General features: G+C 38.9%; 2 protein-coding genes across 3 annotated transcripts; one reads left to right on the top strand and one right to left on the bottom strand.

Moving 5' to 3' along the window:
* The first annotated feature begins 864 nt into the window (after positions 1-864).
* Positions 865-17,405, top strand: LOC110377217 (biotin--protein ligase). Of its 2 annotated transcripts, XM_064040716.1 has the most exons (15): positions 865-1,585; positions 1,808-2,061; positions 2,249-2,402; positions 2,488-3,238; positions 4,289-4,484; positions 5,015-5,139; positions 5,350-5,376; positions 6,584-6,716; positions 6,968-7,144; positions 9,908-10,090; positions 10,297-10,482; positions 11,990-12,096; positions 12,773-12,873; positions 14,038-14,254; positions 14,752-17,405. In XM_064040716.1, exons 1-15 carry the CDS (start codon positions 1,450-1,452, stop codon positions 14,924-14,926), a joined length of 2,922 nt encoding a protein of 973 aa, XP_063896786.1. In that variant the 5' UTR covers positions 865-1,449; the 3' UTR covers positions 14,927-17,405. The 2 variants fall into 2 exon arrangements, with proteins under 2 accessions (XP_063896786.1, XP_063896787.1); XM_064040717.1 differs by lacking the exon at positions 5,350-5,376.
* A 41-nt stretch (positions 17,406-17,446) lies between these two features.
* LOC126054015 (regucalcin) lies at positions 17,447-19,722 on the bottom strand. Its single transcript, XM_049837530.2, has 6 exons — positions 19,461-19,722; positions 19,136-19,313; positions 18,734-18,931; positions 18,257-18,472; positions 17,991-18,106; positions 17,447-17,822 (listed from the first exon to the last, which is right to left on the bottom strand). The coding sequence occupies exons 1-6, from the start codon at positions 19,530-19,532 to the stop codon at positions 17,574-17,576; spliced, it is 1,029 nt and encodes a 342-aa protein (XP_049693487.2). The 5' UTR covers positions 19,533-19,722; the 3' UTR covers positions 17,447-17,573.
* Positions 19,723-20,333: the final 611 nt, after the last annotated feature.

Genomic DNA, 20,333 nt, shown 5'->3' with positions numbered 1-20,333 from the left:
CGCGACGACAAAATACCATATCGACCAATGTCATATACTTAGCACAAATGAACCAGCTAAGGATCCTAGTACTGACAAACCTTGACCTAACAACAATGTAGCGTCCAGGTAACATAACATCTTCTAATAAGATAGATTGTTATTAGCGTGATCGAAGCGTGTGATCATAACGTGGAGAAAGCGTTTCGATACTACACTACTAACGTGAGAATTATCTTCACCTGTCACGTTATTACCACATCGTTAGTTTTTATGTAAATCTAGTACCGTTCCACCATTAATTGTATATCGATTGGGAACTATTGGAACGTAGAAAATCCTAAATTATAATTACTTCAAAGACATGATAGGTTCCGTTCCTACCGAATGATTTTTTTAAATACCACCTACGGAATGTGAGTCAGTAACTCAGTAGGCAGATATAATTAGATAAATTAGGTAGTCCCATCTTTAATTCCAAGACTAATGTTTTTAGACTTGTAATGACGTGAGATGACGATAATGCGATTAATCAGCGCAAATGAGGGATGTCTAATTAGTTTTCTAATATTAGATAATAAATATGTGGTAAATATTTGTTAATGGCTGTCTTAGTAGGTGCTTATGTACTTATTTATTTATCTAGCCAAGTCATACTGTCCCTTATTTACACTTAGGTAGGTACTAATTAAGTCAAAACATGATGCATGCCGCAACTCAAAACATTATTTGGCAACAGGAGCAGTGGGTCACAAAAATTATATTGCTGTTTTCATTATTACTAGACTAGACTTGAAATGATGACTTATCAAAGCAAGAAGGATTTAATCTTTCAAAGTTTAAAGACGATCGAAGGATTCAACATCGAATTCAAAGCCGTATTATTCAAAGATAAGAAATACTTAGTTCTATTTCTGAACGCACAGCAATGTTTTGACAGCAGATATTTCCGTTCCTATTCATTAAATATTCAAAGCTTGCGCGGTTACATTTTTTTTTTTAAATGAATACGATGAAGTAATATTTTTTTGAATAAAAGTATTTACATGAATTGTTAAATCATACAGTATTTTTTCTGGAAGTTTAGATGCTCAGGAATACTAATAATTTTTGATAAATAAATCATGTCCCAGTTTAGTCCTTGACTCCTGAAATATTACTGGAAAACGGAACGCAGTTAACTCCTAGCGACTGAAAATGAATTATCGAATTTCTGAAATAATTTATTAGAATTATAATAAAGTGTAGCGGTAGTCGTAATGCGTAGTTGTATAAACATTCAATGCTTTAGGCCGTATTAGTTGTATTTTATACGGTTTTATTTACGAAAACTTTTTGCTTCGTCGATGGACTTTAGAATCGATAACCCAATTTCATTCAAGTTTTAAATGACTGCAATTAAACGTTAGTGCGTCGCTGTAAAATGCTGCTGTATTAGGGTTGTGTGTCGGTGTTGTGCTCGTCGTGACCATGCTTTTCACACCGATTTACATCGCTATGACCTTTATAAAGACCTGGAGGATTCGCTCGTTCAGAGCTCGACTCCTCGAGTTCCTGAGCGGTAATACGAGTGTCGCATTCTGCAAAGTTCCTGAAAATGCTGCCGGTGAGTACATGTTTCATTAACTAAAAACATCAAAATGTTCCTACAATACTCAGGTCACCTTTGTAGTAAATAAAAAAGATAAGATAAATTACACACTACCTACTAATCAAATTTAATTAATAACCGAACCGGCTTAATTACCTATTTTTTTTTCTTACCAAACCCACAAGCATTTAATTATCCTTCAGTATTCTTAATTTAAATGTGTATTAAAATTTACAGAAACACCAACGCTCAGTTCAAAGCTGTGCACAAACCCAAAAAATGCATATCTATGTGACTTACTGGACTACACTAACACCACTAGGATATGCAGCATGAAGCCAACCCAGCTCATCGAGATCAGTGACTGGGTGTCATGCGCCAGTGGCCTGCCTTTAGGGTCCAGTGAACAGTCTCCGATCACTGACTTAGATGTAGATGTGCTTTTTGAATGCGAGATGGAACCTCATGAAACTGGACAAGATATCATTACTGTAAGTTATACAACCTTTTTCTTATGTGACCATGTGCTTTATGCCTGGCCACTCATAAAGATCAGTCAAAAATGGAATGGAATTTGTTTTTTTATAGCCTAGAGTTCTCTGAAAAAATAGCCACACCCCTTTCATCTACACCTCTTTATAAGAAATAGCTTATTATAATTTTATTTTACTGTTTCAGTTAGAGTCCATGGGTCAGCCTGTAGCCTGGAAGGCAGGCTCACACTTAGCAATAATAGTGAAGACTAATATAGAACATCTTAGTGTTATTGGTTTCAATTTTATTGGAGGGGAGTTTGTTATAGACCACAATTTGCCAGTTGTCAGGATACAGAGTAAGTCACTGATATATTATAGTTTCTTTTATTAAACAATACCTAAATCAAGCAATCATTACAACATGGTCTTTATTTTTTGCAGCTGTGCAACTTTCCGGTGAACCAAATAAGGCTTCAGATCCTTCCATGAGGAGTCTCCGCAGTGACATCCAGTTCAGCCTCAAACAATCGCCAGCTGAATTCCAATGGCCAGTACATGCAGCCCTTCTGAGAAAACTGTCCAAAGTTGTAGATATCAAGTCTGACACTAAGAACACTATACAGATGAATGGCAGCAGTGGAGACATAGTCCTAGAAGTGCCACCTCCTAGGAAAACTGTCACTTTAGCTGATGTCAGTTGTAATACTGGCAAGTCCTTATCAGGGGAAGATGTAGACGTCCCTCAAGAAAGCAATAAAACTGCAGAAGCTGTAGCAAAGGCACCTGAGCCCACACAGCCAGAAGACAAAGAAGTTATAGTGGAAAATGTCACAGTAGAAATACAACACAATATCACACCAAAAAAATCTAGTTTAAAACTTGACTTGAAGAAAGGCACCAGCCAGCTGTCAACTTCTTTACTAAACATATCTAGTCAAATAAAGTCTGTAACTACTCATAAAAGGATAGTTAGTACTACCGGTCCAAAGCGGCCGCAATCTCAGATAGAATGTTACCCGGTTGTTCAAGAGGAACCAAGGAGTTCGACATCACAGCAGAGCACTCCGAAATCTGTGAAAAGTTCCCGTCCATTAGTGAATACAAAGTCACCGAATGTGTTGATATATTCTGATAGTGTAGTAGCTAGAGATAATTTGGAGGCGTCCCTTAGGAAAGTACTGGATTGTGATAGGTGAGTGTGAGTGTCTTGTGTTTTCTATGATATACGCTGAGCTTAGGCAAATTTCACTTCAGCTTGGCTTATATCAAATGCGTTGTTCATTTATTGGCTATTTGGGTATTTAATATCTAACGTTTAACATTTCATGCTATGTATTCAGGTAAAATGTTCTTCAGGTCATGTGTAAGTTCTATGCAGTATATATTTATAAAATTATTTTAGAAATTCAACTGTGATAATGTAACAGATAGACAAAGTTACTTTCACATTGTTTTTTTTTTACTATGAAGCACTTTTAGCATGTTCTAAAGCACTATGCAAATATTACTACATACATTATTTCAAATATTTAATCTACAGAGTATGTAGTTAATGAAATAATTAAGTCTAGCAGTAATATTCAATAATATGAATGTGCATGTGCTGACTTTGATTTGATGATAATTGCTTCACTTGGCAATACTAAGATGCCTTTGCTAATTGGTCGCTTGCACAAGGGTACTAAGATCCCTATGTTAATTGGCCGACAAAGATTCTTTGACTCGAAATGGGACACCGAATGACAATAATCTTTTGCTATCAGCCCACAATTTATTTCCCTTTTGGGTACGCAACACCCTGTCATTTATAACAGACTAGCTTCTGCCAGCGGTTTCACCCGCATCCCGTGGGAACTACTTCCCGTACCGGGATAAAAAGTAGCCTATAGCCTTCCTCGATAAATGGGCTATCTAACACTGAAAGAAATTTTCAAATCAGACTAGTAGTTCCTGAGATTAGCCCGTTCAAACAAACAAACAAACTCTTCAGCTTTATAATATTAGTATAGATTTTCAGGCGTAAATGACGGTCTTACGATGTTATAAGCTAACCTACCTAATAAGTAAAAGTGTTGCTTTTTAAAAAGAGTGTCTATGGAGTTTCTTGCCGACTCTTCTGTACCAACTTTATGTAACCGTGCAACTAGTGTGACGTTTCATAGGAGCCTGCGAAGGCCTATTTGAAATAAAAACATTTGACTTAGAAAGAGTAAAGCTGTAATTGAAATATTTGTGTAACCAGGTACACCCTGTACGTGGTGTCCCGCGCAGCCCTAGAGGGTGGGGCGTGGCGGGGGCGGGCGGCGCTGGTGGCCGTGGCGGGGTGCGTCGGCCGCGCGGCGCCGTTGTTGCTGGCTCACCTGCTGGCAGGAGGCCGACTCCTGGCGCTGTGTTCCGACCTGCTGCATACTGTGCTGCCGTATTATAAGACTGCTGAGGTACGCTACGCCCTAGTCTCATCATCATCATCATTGGCCACAGAGCATCTACGTCAGATTATAGTGGCAGTGCTTGTCTATGCGGTTATTAGTGTCGCAAGCATTTTCTTTGGTGGCTGATTAAATTAGAAAGAGGAGAGATTTGTATTTTTGTTTGTTTGTAAACTCAAAAACTACTGGACCGATTTTAAAAATTTGTTCACCATTCCAAAGCTACATCATCTGTGATTAACATGGGCTATATTTTATCCTAGTACGGGAAGTAGTTCTCCCGGGATGCGGGGGAAAACGCGGTATAAACTCTAGTGTAATATATTTATACTCAGTCATGTTACACTCAGTAAGTGTATCCCGCATGAGATAAATGCCCTCCCATTAATCTTGGAGAGAATGCTGTACTGCGGTGGTTAACATCCCACTCCGGTCGCTCGCTCGTCACACAAAATCTGAGCAACCGTATATTTTTCAACTTTCCTTGTCAACACTAGCATTTACGGCCTTTACAAATACTTTATAATTTTTTTCTCCAGGTTCGTGAGAATGAAGTTGTGCAATTCAATTACGATAAATGGAAGTCTGTCAAGATGAAACATCACATTTTCTGCTACCAAGCTTCGCCTGCCAAGAAACAGTTCTCCACTGAAAGCGATAGACAGTAAGTATATTTTATTTATTACTATGATATAATTGTGTGTTAAATGTGTTAATTGTGACCACGCATTATAGAGTAAATGGAGTGTTCATTCACACGTTCCTTTTTCAATTCTTCTCTAAAAAGATGGCAATACTACTATACTCTCTATGTGTATTCATTACTCTGTGTTGTCTAATTTGTGGTTTAAATAAAACTTTAATTAATTTACAGAGCAAGTCAGGAAAATAATATGTATCGGTACGCAAAATATATTATTGACTTAGAGGTCCTTTAATACCAGCCTCATGTTACGACACATTTATACGCATTTAAATAGATTTTGAGTTTTAAAAAATTGCTGTTTATTCACGAATGATAATGACGATGCAACAAAACATTATTATTTTGTATAATAAAGTTAATCATTTTTACAGTAGGTACATTATTTAATTAATACACATTTTATGTAGGTTCAAATGCTTACTTTAGTTACGAAATAAAGGCATGCGTCGACTGACCCCCAACATACGTCACTCGCGAATAAAATTAATTTAATGTGAAGATAAGCAACCTAATACAATTTCCGCCAAACTTGATGGCGGCTCGCAGATAATTTCCGAGCATACAACACCGAGCATGTGGCCTGTCATACCCCTCGCTTTATGTTCTGAACCGCTATGAAGTTTGACGCAGACTAAACCTTGTGTGGACGCGTACCTTTATAAAAACATGCATGTATGTGTGTAGATGTGTTGTGTGTTAATGACCTATGATAATATCCCATACACTTTTGTACAATTTTACATTGACTGCGTAATACAAGCTAATTAACTCTAGAGTGGCTGAATAAGGAATATGGCTAATACATACATTTACATACTATTGTTATAAAATTAGTGACTGACCTGGAACATTTTTTTTGTAATCTACTCACTGTCTACTCACTTTATATGGTCATAATAATTTATAATCTGCCTATAATTATCCCAACTTTTTGGTATCATAATATGTTATATTACACTAAAATGTATCAGGTCTGTCTCCATTTGTTATATTGTAGAATATAAAATATGACCGTTCAAGGACAGTAATATAAACAATTGACAACTAACCCCATCATATTTCACACAAATTATAACTCAGTGAAAATACGCTACGAATATTAAAAAAGCCTATCCACTTGGCTTTTTAGTGGTTCACGCAATACTCATTATATAAACATAATAGGGGATATGCTTCATAAAAAAATGCATATTTGGATACTTCATTTTTGATACATAAGTAAGTGTGCAAAAAAATACATATATAAAAATACATATACATTTTAAGATAAAACTGAAGTCTCTGAACAGTATTTAATCTGTGTCTAAAACGTAATATATTAAAAAACTCGTTTCATCGCAATTTTTTACATAAACTATTCCCTTAGTGGGACAGTTAATTAACCAATTCTGGTTGTGCATAGACCGTCCAAATACACGGGTCACCCGGGCCATGAGCTGGACATCCAGGTGTTGGCTTCCGAAGAGACGTGGCGGACTCCCTCGCTGCTGCAAGCCACTGACCTTACCAATAGAGGCATTGCTATATTCTCACAGGTTTGTACCTAAGGTCTTAAGTACGTATTTCTTGAAGGGAAACGTCAAGGTGTCAAGTTGTCTTTCCCCTGAATAAATTACAATATATCACTTTTGCTCTGTTGAAATCCAGAATTTTTCGCGCAGCAATAGTGCGAAATACGCGTATATCCTACAAAATATAATTTATCATTATTTCCGAAATTATAAAGTCCAAAATTTAGTAAATTACGGTAAAAGAAAAGTTCACAACTGTTTATATTATTTTCTAGATCCACTTAGAAGCGGATCCCAGCGACTACTTAGGGGAAGAAGGCATGAAAAGCAATGAAGCCCGTTTGGGCATCATTCACAAAATCCTAGGAGATATCCTGGGCCTTCACGTCAAAGACCCCCAGGAACTTACTCAGATAGACTATACGCGGGGATTCTTCTTAGGAAACCATGTGGTAAGAATTACAATATAACTTACTATATCACTTGTATATGTTTATTTCGCATCACCATCAATGTAGCAATTGCTGATGTTGATATTTATATTTTGATACACTTTTAGGGGAACAAATGTTTAAATACACACAAAAAAGACTGATTGGCTGGAACAAATATTTATACTCGGAATTCACATGACAACAACAAACTTTAGGGTTTATCCCACGGAAACCAAAATGACTAGCGGAGATGTCATAACGCAAAATCTGCTAAGAAAGTAGCCCACCAAAATGCGGGTGTTCGGGGGACGAGAAACGTTACTGCCTTCGCCCTCGAATTTCTTCTTCATAACCGGCCAATTTTTTGAAATCTAAATCCCCAATCAATCAAAACTAATCTTTGACAGATCTCCTCATCTCTCATTAGTAACTGATCACGCCTACCGTATGTTACTTTGACCTACAAGTAGGCCCACCTTCCCTATGGCATCTCCGCTATCTTTCATTCCTCCGTGGTTTATCCTTACAAAATATTTTTTTATTTACAGACGTTGCTTATCAAAATATAAATGTCGTAAATAAGCAACTTATGAGTAAGAGTAGTTAAACATAATTTGTGATGTGCATATTTGCATACATTAGATGTACGGTACTGATTAGGTATTTTGAACAATCTTTGGAACTCTGTCTCACGTCGTTAAGCTTAGTAGACACACCCTCATTTGGTCGCATTACAAGGGTATGGTAGATCATTGAATAATTATAATTTTGCATTGTGTATTCTAACCACGTTGCAAGTAAGAACCTGGATCAAGTAGAGAAAAGAAGGTGCATACTCAGAATATATAACTTCTTGTAAAGGTCACATAACTCAAATCATATGATATTACACATTACACAGTTTCGTATTAAAGATGTCAATACCAGCTGACTGAAACTATCAATTCAAAAAAATACACCTGTTAGTAGAGGGCAGCACTATCGTATTTATGTAATAGGTTTCATTTGAAAAAAACTTCGAACATATTCGAAATATACAGAATGGCTCAGTGGCCATGTTAAGTGTTGAGCTGTGTATACGATAGTGACGCGTGTTCCCCGCTAGGCGGCGTGGCCGAGGCGAGCGGCCGGCCCGGGCCATGTGACCGTGTGATGCCCGGTGAGACGCACCGCTTCACAGTGTGTAATGCATAGCTAGGCCGCAGTGTCATCAATACTTGCAGTGGCTCAAATATATATTAAAACTAGCTTCCGCCAGCGGCTTCGCCCGCGTAGAGTTCGGTTATATCGCGTTTCCAAGAGAATTCTTCAAAAGTCCGGGATAAAAACTATCCTATGTCCTTTCTCTAGGTCAACTCTATCTCTGTACCAAATTTTTTTGACGTGAAAGCGTAACAGACAGACAGACAGACAGAAAGAGTTATTTTCATATTAGTAGGGATAATATGTATGATAACCCGTGTATCGGAGAGCACGTAAATGTCGGTCCTGCGCCTGATCTCTCGCCGGTCGTGTGGGATTGCCGTCCCATCGGGCTATGAGAGTGAAGAAATAGTGAGTGCACCTGTGTCTGCGCAAAGGCTTGTGCACTATAATATGTCCTGCGCAGTTGGCTGATCTGCTAACATGAGAACAGCCGCCGCAGGAATTATTAGAATAGAAATCAGCAATGTCATATTTAGCAAGAAAGCCTGTTATATCAATAAGCATAAGCAACAAAAAAAAAACGCAAGCCAAACCCGATGTTTCAACCATCGCTTTCTGGGGAGCCTAAACTGTCGAAAGAGTTATATAATAAAAAAATATGTAGAAGGAACATTCATGAATTCGAATATAAGATAATTCTGGTAAACCAGAAGGGTCCTCTGAGAATTGATTATTCTAAAGAAACCGCGTTCCTATCCAATTGTTCCTCCGTTGACAATCCAAGTTGTCTCACTGATAGTATTTATTACACTGTGGCTATATTTTAAGAGTGAGCTGTAACATGCAGCACAAACAAATAAGCTAAAAATGCGCATTTTAAGCACCTCAACTTTTGTCCTTTAATTCTAAAAACTCACTCTTAAAACTCTTGTATAATTTTAATAATGCTTTAATTTGTGCGTTAAATAATTGTCACACTTTTTAAAAATAATTATTATATTATGCACGCTAATGGCTTCCACCGTTTTTTTTTAAATTTAAAATAGTTTATTAATAGTTAATAATTAGTTATTTATAATTATTAATCATCTCTTTTTCACAGCTATGTACTCATATTTCAACATTCGATAGAATAAAAAATCATGAATTTCAAGTATAACATCGCTTCGGTCACCGAGATCAAACCATGCTTATTTAAATAATGCAATATGTCATTTAAGCTAAACGTCATCTCGTACATGGATTTGATCTTTGATTTTTTCTATCGATGTTGCATGTTGTGTTGTACGGAATTTTCTGTCGCATAACACAATTAGAACAAATATTATCGAAGCTACCAGCAAACTCGCCCAAAAAACATTTAGCTAAAAAATATCGATACAAATACTTACGGTGTCATTTAACTGTAACGATAACCGAACCATTTTCAGTTGTCAAATCGCCGTGACCAATGGGCAAGTACACGGCTGATTTTGGTTTGGATATCGTTACAGTTAAATAGAGGCCTTATGCCATCTTAAGATCTTTACCAGTAACATAACAATACAGTAACCAAAATATCATCAACATAGCGACAGAAAATTCCACCTCTCACCAAACATAAAATTCGTTCGTGTAATAAAACTGCGTTCGTAGCACAAACTGCGGTTAGTGGAGGCGTGTGCTCCGGAGGGCGGTGCTCGCGTGCAGGCGCTCGGGGAGCTGCGCCTGCAGTGGTGTCTGCGCGGCGAGGAGCCCCTCCACGCCCCCTCCGCCGCCTTCCTGCCCGTGCACGTGTATGAGTGCCCAGACCACTTCTCCACTGTTGAATACTTTGATGTGAGTATTTGTTGGTGCAATTTTAGAACAGTGATTCATTATCATCATCTTCAAAGCCTTTTTCCCAACTATGTCGGGATCGGCCTCCAGTCTGACCGGATGTAGCTGAGTACCAGTGTTTTAGAAGGAGCGACTGCCCTGCCTGACCTCCTCAACCCAATTGTGATTCCAATTTCAAATTTAAAATGTTTCCTCCTATTCCACAGAACTTGACCTCATCCCGTCTCGGCCGACTAGTGGTGTACGCGGACGTGATGACGTCAACGATGCACATAACAGCGGCGCCACTCGCGCACGGCGTCGGCGCTGTGGCGCGGCGACAAGCGGCCGGGCGCGGCCGGGGCGGCAACGTGTGGATCACGCCGCCCGGACAGGCTGCCATGTCGCTGCAGGTACACAGCACAGCAACACGTGTGACACATGACAGCGGCGGCAGGCGGCCGGGCGCGGCCGGGGCGGCAACGTGTGGATCACGCCGCCCGGACAGGCTGCCATGTCGCTGCAGGTACACAGCACAGCAACACGTGTGACACATGACAGCGGCGGCAGGCGGCCGGGCGCGGCCGGGCGGCAACGTGTGGATCACGCCGCCCGGACAGGCTGCCATGTCGCTGCAGGTACACAGCACAGCAACACGTGTGACACATGACAGCGGCGGCAGGCGGCCGGGCGCGGCCGGGGCGGCAACGTGTGGATCACGCCGCCCGGACAGGCTGCCATGTCGCTGCAGGTACACAGCACAGCAACACGTGTGACACATGACAGCGGCGGCAGGCGGCCGGGCGCGGCCGGGGCGGCAACGTGTGGATCACGCCGCCCGGACAGGCTGCCATGTCGCTGCAGGTACACAGCACAGCAACACGTGTGACACATGACAGCGGCGGCAGGCGGCCGGGCGCGGCCGGGGCAACGTGTGGATCACGCCGCCCGGACAGGCTGCCATGTCGCTGCAGGTACACAGCACAGCAACACGTGTGACACATGACAGCGGCGGCAGGCGGCCGGGCGCGGCCGGGGCGGCAACGTGTGGATCACGCCGCCCGGACAGGCTGCCATGTCGCTGCAGGTACACAGCACAGCAACACGTGTGACACATGACAGCGGCGGCAGGCGGCCGGGCGCGGCCGGGGGCAACGTGTGGATCACGCCGCCCGGACAGGCTGCCATGTCGCTGCAGGTACACAGCACAGCAACACGTGTGACACATGACAGCGGCGGCAGGCGGCCGGGCCGGGGCGGCAACGTGTGGATCACGCCGCCCGGACAGGCTGCCATGTCGCTGCAGGTACACAGCACAGCAACACGTGTGACACATGACAGCGGCGGCAGGCGGCCGGGCGCGGCCGGGCGGCAACGTGTGGATCACGCCGCCCGGACAGGCTGCCATGTCGCTGCAGGTACACAGCACAGCAACACGTGTGACACATGACAGCGGCGGCAGGCGGCCGGGCGCGGCCGGGCGGCAACGTGTGGATCACGCCGCCCGGACAGGCTGCCATGTCGCTGCAGGTACACAGCACAGCAACACGTGTGACACATGACAGCGGCGGCAGGCGGCCGGGCGCGGCCGGGGCGGCAACGTGTGGATCACGCCGCCCGGACAGGCTGCCATGTCGCTGCAGGTACACAGCACAGCAACACGTGTGACACATGACAGCGGCGGCAGGCGGCCGGGCGCGGCCGGGGCGGCAACGTGTGGATCACGCCGCCCGGACAGGCTGCCATGTCGCTGCAGGTACACAGCACAGCAACACGTGTGACACATGACACAAGCATCGATATCTAAAAATATTGACATTGGTCATTACTCTTTATGTCATTTGCTAACCACTACTCGTACCACATATTTTTCACATAGCGATACATATTATGCGTGTTGTTAAAACGTTATATCTTCAGGTGTGGCTGAAAGTATCACCGACACTCCCGCTGGTGCAGCACGCGGCCGCACTGGCCGCAGTGAGGGCCATCCGGTCACAACCCGCATATGAACATTTGGATATTAGGTGAATATGATAAACAAACTTTTGCAATGTCTGAAGTAAGGAATAGATTTTGATAAAAGCCCTCCTTAATGTATGTCTTCCCTCTATAAAGAATCTATCTCCCTTCAAGTTTGTAGGAGTTTATAGTTTCTGAGATTTCGTAATTAAGGCTCGAGCAGACCGGATGCGTATGCGTAACCATGAGTTGTAATGTATGGAAATGTATGAGACAGGCCACACCGCTTGCGTAACGACGCGCGTGTCTACGTTACGCAAGCGGTGTGGCCTGTCTCATACATAATTACATCATAATGCGTAATATTTCGCTTTTACCTGTTTTACCCGGTTTTACTCGCGTCCCGAGGCAACGACTTCTCGTACCCGGGTAAAATATAGCCGATGTTACACGGGGATAGAGTAGCTACCGAAGCGTGAGAGAATTTTCCAAATCGGTTCAGTAGTCCTAGACTGTCACGGACATTTTTTATCTTTTAAAAATTTTGTAAAAAATCCCCGTTTTTGAAACATTATTCATTACTGCTCCGTTCCTATAGCCTTTCTCGATAAATGGGCTATCTAACACTGAAAGAATTTTTCAGATTGGACCTGCAATTCCTAAGATTAGCGCGTACAAACAAACTCTTCAGTTATACAATGTTAGTGCAGATTTCTTATAAAAGTGTGCTTTATTTGTCAGGATAAAGTGGCCTAACGACATCTACTACGGTCGCGACGTGAAGATTGGAGGCACCATCACCACTGCCAACTGCATCGGCGATGAGGTCTACGTTAATATAGGTAAACTTGCATATCACAATATAGTATAGTCTATATTCTATAGTCTACTCTCATCTATCTCTTATCTCTACATAGTATACTCTCTCTGTCCCTATAACCCTATGTATGCTTAAATCTTTAAAACTATGCAACTGATTTTGATGCGGTTGTTTTATAGATAGACAGCCTTACTTATAAAAATCAACAAATCATCTTCTAAGCATTGTTTTAAGTAATTACTACTTAAAGCCTTAAGTAGTGATTAAATTATTTTGACCTATAAACGTTGCTTAAGCATGTCTTAAGTAATGAACAGATAATGACATAAAAACATACTAATTTCTCAACACTACCGGAATGTTGGTAGCTTAAAAAAATATTTGTCATCAAAAAAATGGCATCCGTAAAATATAAAATTAAAAAGTTGAGCTGTCAATAAACCGGAAATGAAAAATCAGCTGGTAAGAATCCAGCCATTTTGATAATTAGCGGGTTAAACAAGGGTGTGAGGCTACTTAATTTGACAGCTCATTTAAGACATTGCTAAGAAAATGATTTATTTCAGCCACGTTTATAAGTAAGATTTTTTCTTAAACATCTCTTAAGTATAACTTATTATTTTATAAGTAAGGCTGAGAGTGATTAAATAGGAAGGTTTGTATTTATAATAACGTCTATTAAATAGTGGAAAAAGAGTGTTTTTTTTTTTAATTTTGGCATTGCATCTGTGCGAAGACGCCGGAAGACGCTGGATACAGGTCGCCTCCAACAGGTATCTGTGAAGATCTAAGGGGGAGGCCTATGTTCAGCAGTGGACGTCCTATGGCTGAGATGATGATGATGATGATGATGATGATGATGATGATCTGTGCGAAGCCGGGACGGGCCGCTTTATAGTTTACTATAAAAAGTCATCTATACTAATCTATACTAATATAGTAAAGTCCTTGTTTTTTGTTTCTACCCTCATGCCTCCAAAATTCTTTCGCCGTACCTAACTCCTTCGGGGTGCAAGTCAAACCGGTGGTAGAAGCTAGACTATAATAATATGTTTCACCGTTCAATTAAATGACGTTGGATGCAGGTCGCCTCCAACAGGTATCTGTGGTGATCTAAGGGGGAGGCCTATGTTCAGCAGACGTCCTATGGCTGAGATGATGATGATGATACAATTTTCTTATCCAGGTACCGGTGTAAACATATCGAACAGTGTTCCGACGACGTGCCTCAACGACATCATATCGGAACACAACAAACAGCACGGCACAACTCTAGCGCAGATGTCGATAGAGCGCTTCCTCGCTCGATACTGCTCCCAACTCGAGAGGATACTCGATTATATGAACACGGAGGGCGGTATCGATGCTTTCCTAGAACAGTACTACCAGTATTGGTTGCATACGTGAGTATTATTTAGTTGTTATATATATATATATATATATATATATATATATATATATATATATATATATATATCGATAACATGTTAATCTTGTTACTAATGTTATGAATCGAATTCGATTCGATAATTTTCGAGCGTTAATGGTATCAAAAATGTCTGAAAATTTTTGAGCATAATTGCAACCGAGCTCAATTTTTTTTTACCTTTTGTGCATTATGAACGTTATATGAGGTATTTAAAATATGTTGAATGCTTCGATTGGTAGCGCAAACTTAAAATATAAAATGTTTTTTTTAAATATATTTTACTTATGTTTGTTACATTTGCTATGAGGCGTGATCTTATCGTTCAATGTTACAATACCTATACCTCAAAATATTCTTTAAGTCTTCGTTTACCTCCGAAAGTTATTACAATTCAAATGTAGTCCGATAGACTATTATATTTCCAAATAAAAAAAAAAAACTAAATACTTAATTAAGCCATTTCCTTTTCAGTGGTGAATCAATCCGCGTTAAAAGCGAGGCTACATCGAGTCCTGTGGACGGCACTATAAAGGGTTTAGACGAGGCCGGGTGGCTGGTCGTCAGCACTGCGGCCGGAGACGTTAGGGTAGCACCAGACGGCAACACCTTCGATATGATGAGCGGCCTCGTTGCACCGAAGGTATAGTTGTAATGTAATTGAGTCGGTGTAATCTGCCATATTATATTACGGGTAGCAGTTATAAAAAGCTGGACCGTTTTAAAGCGTGGTGGTTCTACGATTAGCCAGATTGAATGAAAAGTCGTCCATTTCATCGTTGAACCCACCGCATTTCAAAACGCCTAGATTTCTATAACGCTAGCCGCTTTGTAATATGATGGGTTATACAAGCTATCTGAGACAGACATACAAGAAGAATGTTGATTTATTTAGTGATGTACCTATGTTGATATGAAACTGGTCATATTTGTTACAAACAGTGTTCGGAAATGTACATAAGGTACAAACTAAAGTTTCTTTAAAAGAATTTCAACTTTATCTCTAAACTTTAAGGTTCAATGTTGATTGGAGAAAATTTACACATTATACCTTGATGTACTACATATTCAAATAAGATCAGTTTCGTGCCATGGTAAAGTATATGGTGATATTTAGTACATAACGTGACAGCTCTCTATATATAGTATGTGGGATATTTATGGGGAATAATTTCGTTAGTATTAGATATTTATTGTGATATTTTTTTCAAATTGTTATTCAGTGTCATATAGTGTTTATAGCATTGATGTAATCAGAATGATAAAAAATATAATATTGAATGGGGAATATGTTAAAGCTTGTTTTCATAATTTATATTTAAAAGACATTTCGAATAATTAATTATTAATATTGTTGTTACTTACTCTTAATTTAGATTATAATATGTTATTTCTTATTTTAATTACTTAAAGAATAAAACGTCCTAAAGTTTGCTCATAAAACTTTGATTTTTTTAAATATCGATTTGCTTATTCTAATGATCGATAACGTTGAATACTCGATATAAAAATGATAATGAGGAATTTACGCGATGGAATATTATCAAATATTAGACTTTAAACGTTAGACACTATTATGTTTAATGTTAGTTAGTGAATGATAAAATATTATTAACTTGATACCGGTGTAGGTATCCTATAGCATTATGTACGCGATGTAGGCATCGTAGGCACAAATACGAAAACATCAATATCGATATAATGTAGTTTTTATTATAACTTATCGCGTAAGGTTTCGGCGTGTCCATTGGGTTGCTGAATGTTTTTAATCGACGGATATTAAAAATTATCGCACGCATTGAAGTAAATTAGTTTTAAAAAATATTTTAAACCATACTTACCTTTTATTGGACAGTAAAGTATTCTATAAATCTGTGGTATAAAAACAGTTCGCTTTATAAAATGTGTAGAAAATAAAACAATCTTGGCACACATTCTATACTAAGATATTTATAAAATGTGTGCTGAAATTGCATAAAAATATTCTATAGAGAAAGCGAAGTTAAAACTACCTACCTATATATTTGAAAATGATAAAGGAATGTATAAGTTATGTACAGTTAGTAATGGGACAGCCACACCACTGCCAGTGCTCTTATATCGAATAGTTGATAGTTTCTATATACATATTATGTATGTATTCACGTGAGCATGTGTGCGTAATCCGTTCATAGTACATACAGTTATATATCTCGTATAGAGGGTGATTGCTTTCGTGTCAATTACTTTAAGGGGTGTTATACTTGCGGGAAATGGTATGGACCTGTTTATCTGTCGTTAGCTCCTTTTAAGAAGAAGTATAAGTACCTATAACTTATAGAACTTTCATTAAATATTTTAGCGTGAGTCCAAGTTATAATAATTATATTCCACCAATGTAGTTTTCTAGATGCATATTATGTGTATATTGATATAAAGGATGTTTAATGCAAAGGAGTGAAAACCAACAGGTTTATTTTTTTAACGAGAATAGTTGCAAACAAGTAGTTTTTGTTCTTCTACATCTGTTAACTAGCTTCATACTTAAACTTTGATACCTCGAGAAGGAGGGATTTAAGCAACTTGAAATATTACATACATTGATATGTATAAGAGCGTATGAGTTTAACATAAGTTAACGTTAAGTATAAGGCAGTTTATAGAGCTTTTTATCGTTCATTTATTATTATATTACAATATTCTTTGTAATATATTATGAGAAAAATGTGCCTAAACAAAGTTATTGTAACTCATGCAATTGATCTATTTGTTAGATACTAAGTAGCGTTGTACAAAACTATCGCATCTTTACAATTTAATAATTTCGGTGGGAATTCCAAAAAATATTTCGATGGTTTAATAAAATTACTATTTAAATAATTGTCTTTGAAATCGAATTGAAACTTTTTCGCTAAATTTAAAAAATACATTTAAAATTCGTAAATTCGTCTATTTTGAAAATGGAATCTTGTTAAATGATGATGCAGTTGCCATGGCGACGCGTCTCGGATCTAGTCACTCCTCGCTGTTGTCTTGTGATGTTAAGTTGTTTAGATGTTATTTATTGATAGAGTCTAAAGTGTTATACAGTCTCTTGTTACATTACTCTGGTTGTATTCATGTGCTCTAATAAATTATTTCATTAATAATTACATAACTATGTTTTATTTGAATAATACAAATACTAAACAATAACACTTGGGCCGTATACCCTAATAATATATTAATTCATTTAAAAATGCATTGTAAATAAAAAAACTTCACACTTTCTAAATACTTCATCGCCCATAGCAACCAATCTTCATGCACCACAGTTTTTAATATTCATCAGCATTATCAAAAACGAATTTATGATTTGGTACCCCCGAGGTCCCCATATGATGTAACACAAAGACTGCGCCAGCCAGCGGTTGATCCTTCAGCTTATCTGGCTCCAAATTCCTTCGAGATGTGGTTACAATGAGATCGCCAAAATTGGGACCACCCCAAGTCAGGGAAGTGGTGAGGGTCACGGGTAACTTGTATCGTTCCACTATTTCTTTCTTGTCTGGATCGATACGGGCTATCTGTGAAAGTAATTAAACACATCCAAACATATCTTGCAAAAGTTGAATAGCAGCGGCAGCGGGATTTTTCGCAAGAGTTACCGCGGTTTGCAAAGTGCTCCTAAAGAAACATGGTGGGTTTCAGTCAGTACGACAAAAAATTATGTATTCTAGTAAGTAGGTACTTACACAGCCGTGGAACATCAAAGCTATCCATAAAAATCCGTCTTTGTCTATGGTCATTCCGTCCGCTATAACTTGTTCATCCCAATAATCGTCTATTTCCAAGATAGTGCGACGTTTACCTTAAAATTTATTAAAAAACTTGAAAAAACTTTCCAAAGAAAAAAGTCAAAAGCATTTCCATTTAGGTACTTGTTTCTGAGCCTAGGTACTCTAAATCCTTTTTTTAAAGGCAGGGATAAAAAAATATATTTTAAAAATAAAATTCATACTTATTCGTCCTTTAACTAAATCAAAGTCGAAGGCTTCAATCTTCCTGGACAGCGAGTCTATGTAGTACATAATGGTGTTATTGAGTGACCACACGAGCCCGTTGGAGATGGAAACCGGCTTCAACTGGACTCTAGGAGTGAAGTCCGGTGCTATGATGCTGTATAGTGCTCCTTCATCGTGCATCACCACATTGCCTTTCTGACGACCTTTCGTACCTTCGGAAGCAATCAATTTTACCTCAGTAAGTATTCATTATTATTAAAGTATACTCCATTATTTATGGGTAGGGAAAATGATAAGGCTGTTTCCATGGCGCATAAAAACGACTGACTGCACATTGTGCTAATTAAGACTTAATTAATTGCAATCAGTACACGTATTCAGCGTAACGGTATTTGCCCTTCATGCTGTTAGAAGTCCGACAAACGTAGTAACCTAATTATATCATGGAAAAAGTTAAAAATTCAACTAGTTACCTCCCCAAAATCGTCCCAAGGCGTCCGCCTTTCCTTCATTGAGAATGTTATCGGGCGAGCCCAAGTCGAAAGCTGCCAGGAACCTCAGGGCGGTGTCCCCTGGCTTATTCCAGTCCATTAGGAACAACTCGTTTCTGACACCTAATAGGAGCCGACTGCTGTTTTGTATAGGAATTACTATGTTAACTTCACCATAATCTGGAAAAAATAATTTCAAGACATTTGTTCTTGTAAGTAGGTAGGTCATACATACCGAGATCCCATTAATTCAAGAATAATTTTAGACACACTGTATAATGAATCCATTAGGAAATAACGTTTGGCTAAAACGAACCTTGGATCGTCGATGGGTGGGATGTAACGAATGAGTGTTCAGACATTCCTAACATTTTATACACTTACTAATATGTTTAACTTTATGCTTCTTCGTGTAATAGTGCAAGGCGTGCACGTCTTGGTTGATCACGTCGACCCAGTACAGCATGCTGCTATCTGGGTCCCACACGGGGCTCTCGGCGTGAGTAAACGTTATGTTCGTGTACTCGAATGTTTTATAATTGTCCGATTTTAAGTATTTCACCTGCGTGAGGGTATAATGACAATCTTAAATAACTTCAACAAGTAAATAAAAAAAGATAAGTATGTACCTACATTTTTTTTCTAAAATGAGATATGACTGTAGTCTGGTAGAAAAAAAATCAGAGGAAAAAAAGAATGATTAACTTACATCATAAGCAGCAGTTGGTTTTATACGATATAAATAAATAATAGTTATAATGTAGTAAAGAGACAGATACATGTTGATGCGTCCTGTGTGCTTACAGCTCTTGTAATGTGTTACTACATCTATATTAGCAATACCACAAATTTTTCCAACATAATTAAGGTATGTAGAACATTATTTTTAATTAGCGTGTTCAAATGCAGAGGTGTGAAAATAATATGATTGATTATGTAATAAATACACGCGCTAGTCGCTAGCCAGGCCAGTACTTATAGTAAGTAAATGAAACAATTCGGGTAGATACATATCAACCTTGCAAAACCTTTTACTTCCATTCATGGACGTCGGTATCCTATATCTATTCGTTTTTGAGAAGTCTTTTTGGATCAAGTCTACTCACTATTAGATATCTACATTAGGTATGCTTCGGTGTAAATTGTTGCTAAGTCGTTAAATTTAAGTTCAGAATTTCTTACAGTGGGTACCTATGCTATCAGAAAATGTATTGCTCCAATTAAGACATTGAATTTTTTGTTAATTTAATTTGTAAAAATATAATCTAATCAGTCGGATGTAGGTTTTTTTTTGCATTGCGCATTAATAAAGCATTAACACTCATGTTCTACAACATATTCTGCGGAATTATTTGGGGGGCAATGCCTTTATTTGTACACCTGTTTTAGACTTTTATACTACCTGGCCACTGTATTCGATGAATTTGAATCAAATTAACTATAATATCTAGCGTTTCGTAATACCTAAGTCTTTATTCTTGTATGTCCCTGTGTGTTTTACAGGAATTATAAAAGAAAAATTGTTTCAGCTTGTAGCAAGGTGAATTGCTAGTTGATTTGTAAAGTCAATGATCAAATATTT

The sequence above is a fragment of the Helicoverpa armigera genome, chromosome 23, assembly GCF_030705265.1.
Source record: "Helicoverpa armigera isolate CAAS_96S chromosome 23, ASM3070526v1, whole genome shotgun sequence".
Lineage (NCBI taxonomy): Eukaryota > Metazoa > Arthropoda > Insecta > Lepidoptera > Noctuidae > Helicoverpa > Helicoverpa armigera.
This window is presented reverse-complemented; position numbering and strand designations above follow the sequence as displayed.

Excerpts from the sequence above, each read along its gene's own strand:
- LOC110377217 (XM_064040716.1), top strand. The coding sequence starts at position 1,450 with ATGCTTTTCACACCGATTTACATCGCTATGACCTTTATAAAGACCTGG. Across the intron at positions 3,239-4,288 it reads AAAGTACTGGATTGTGATAG|GTACACCCTGTACGTGGTGT; the intron begins GTGAGTGTGAGT and ends TTGTGTAACCAG. Across the intron at positions 6,717-6,967 it reads GCATTGCTATATTCTCACAG|ATCCACTTAGAAGCGGATCC; the intron begins GTTTGTACCTAA and ends ATTATTTTCTAG.
- LOC126054015 (XM_049837530.2), bottom strand. The coding sequence starts at position 19,532 with ATGTATCTGTCTCTTTACTACATTATAACTATTATTTATTTATATCGT. Across the intron at positions 18,932-19,135 it reads GCATAAAGTTAAACATATTA|ATTATGGTGAAGTTAACATA; the intron begins GTAAGTGTATAA and ends TATTTTTTCCAG. Across the intron at positions 17,823-17,990 it reads CTTTGATGTTCCACGGCTGT|ATAGCCCGTATCGATCCAGA; the intron begins GTAAGTACCTAC and ends TTACTTTCACAG.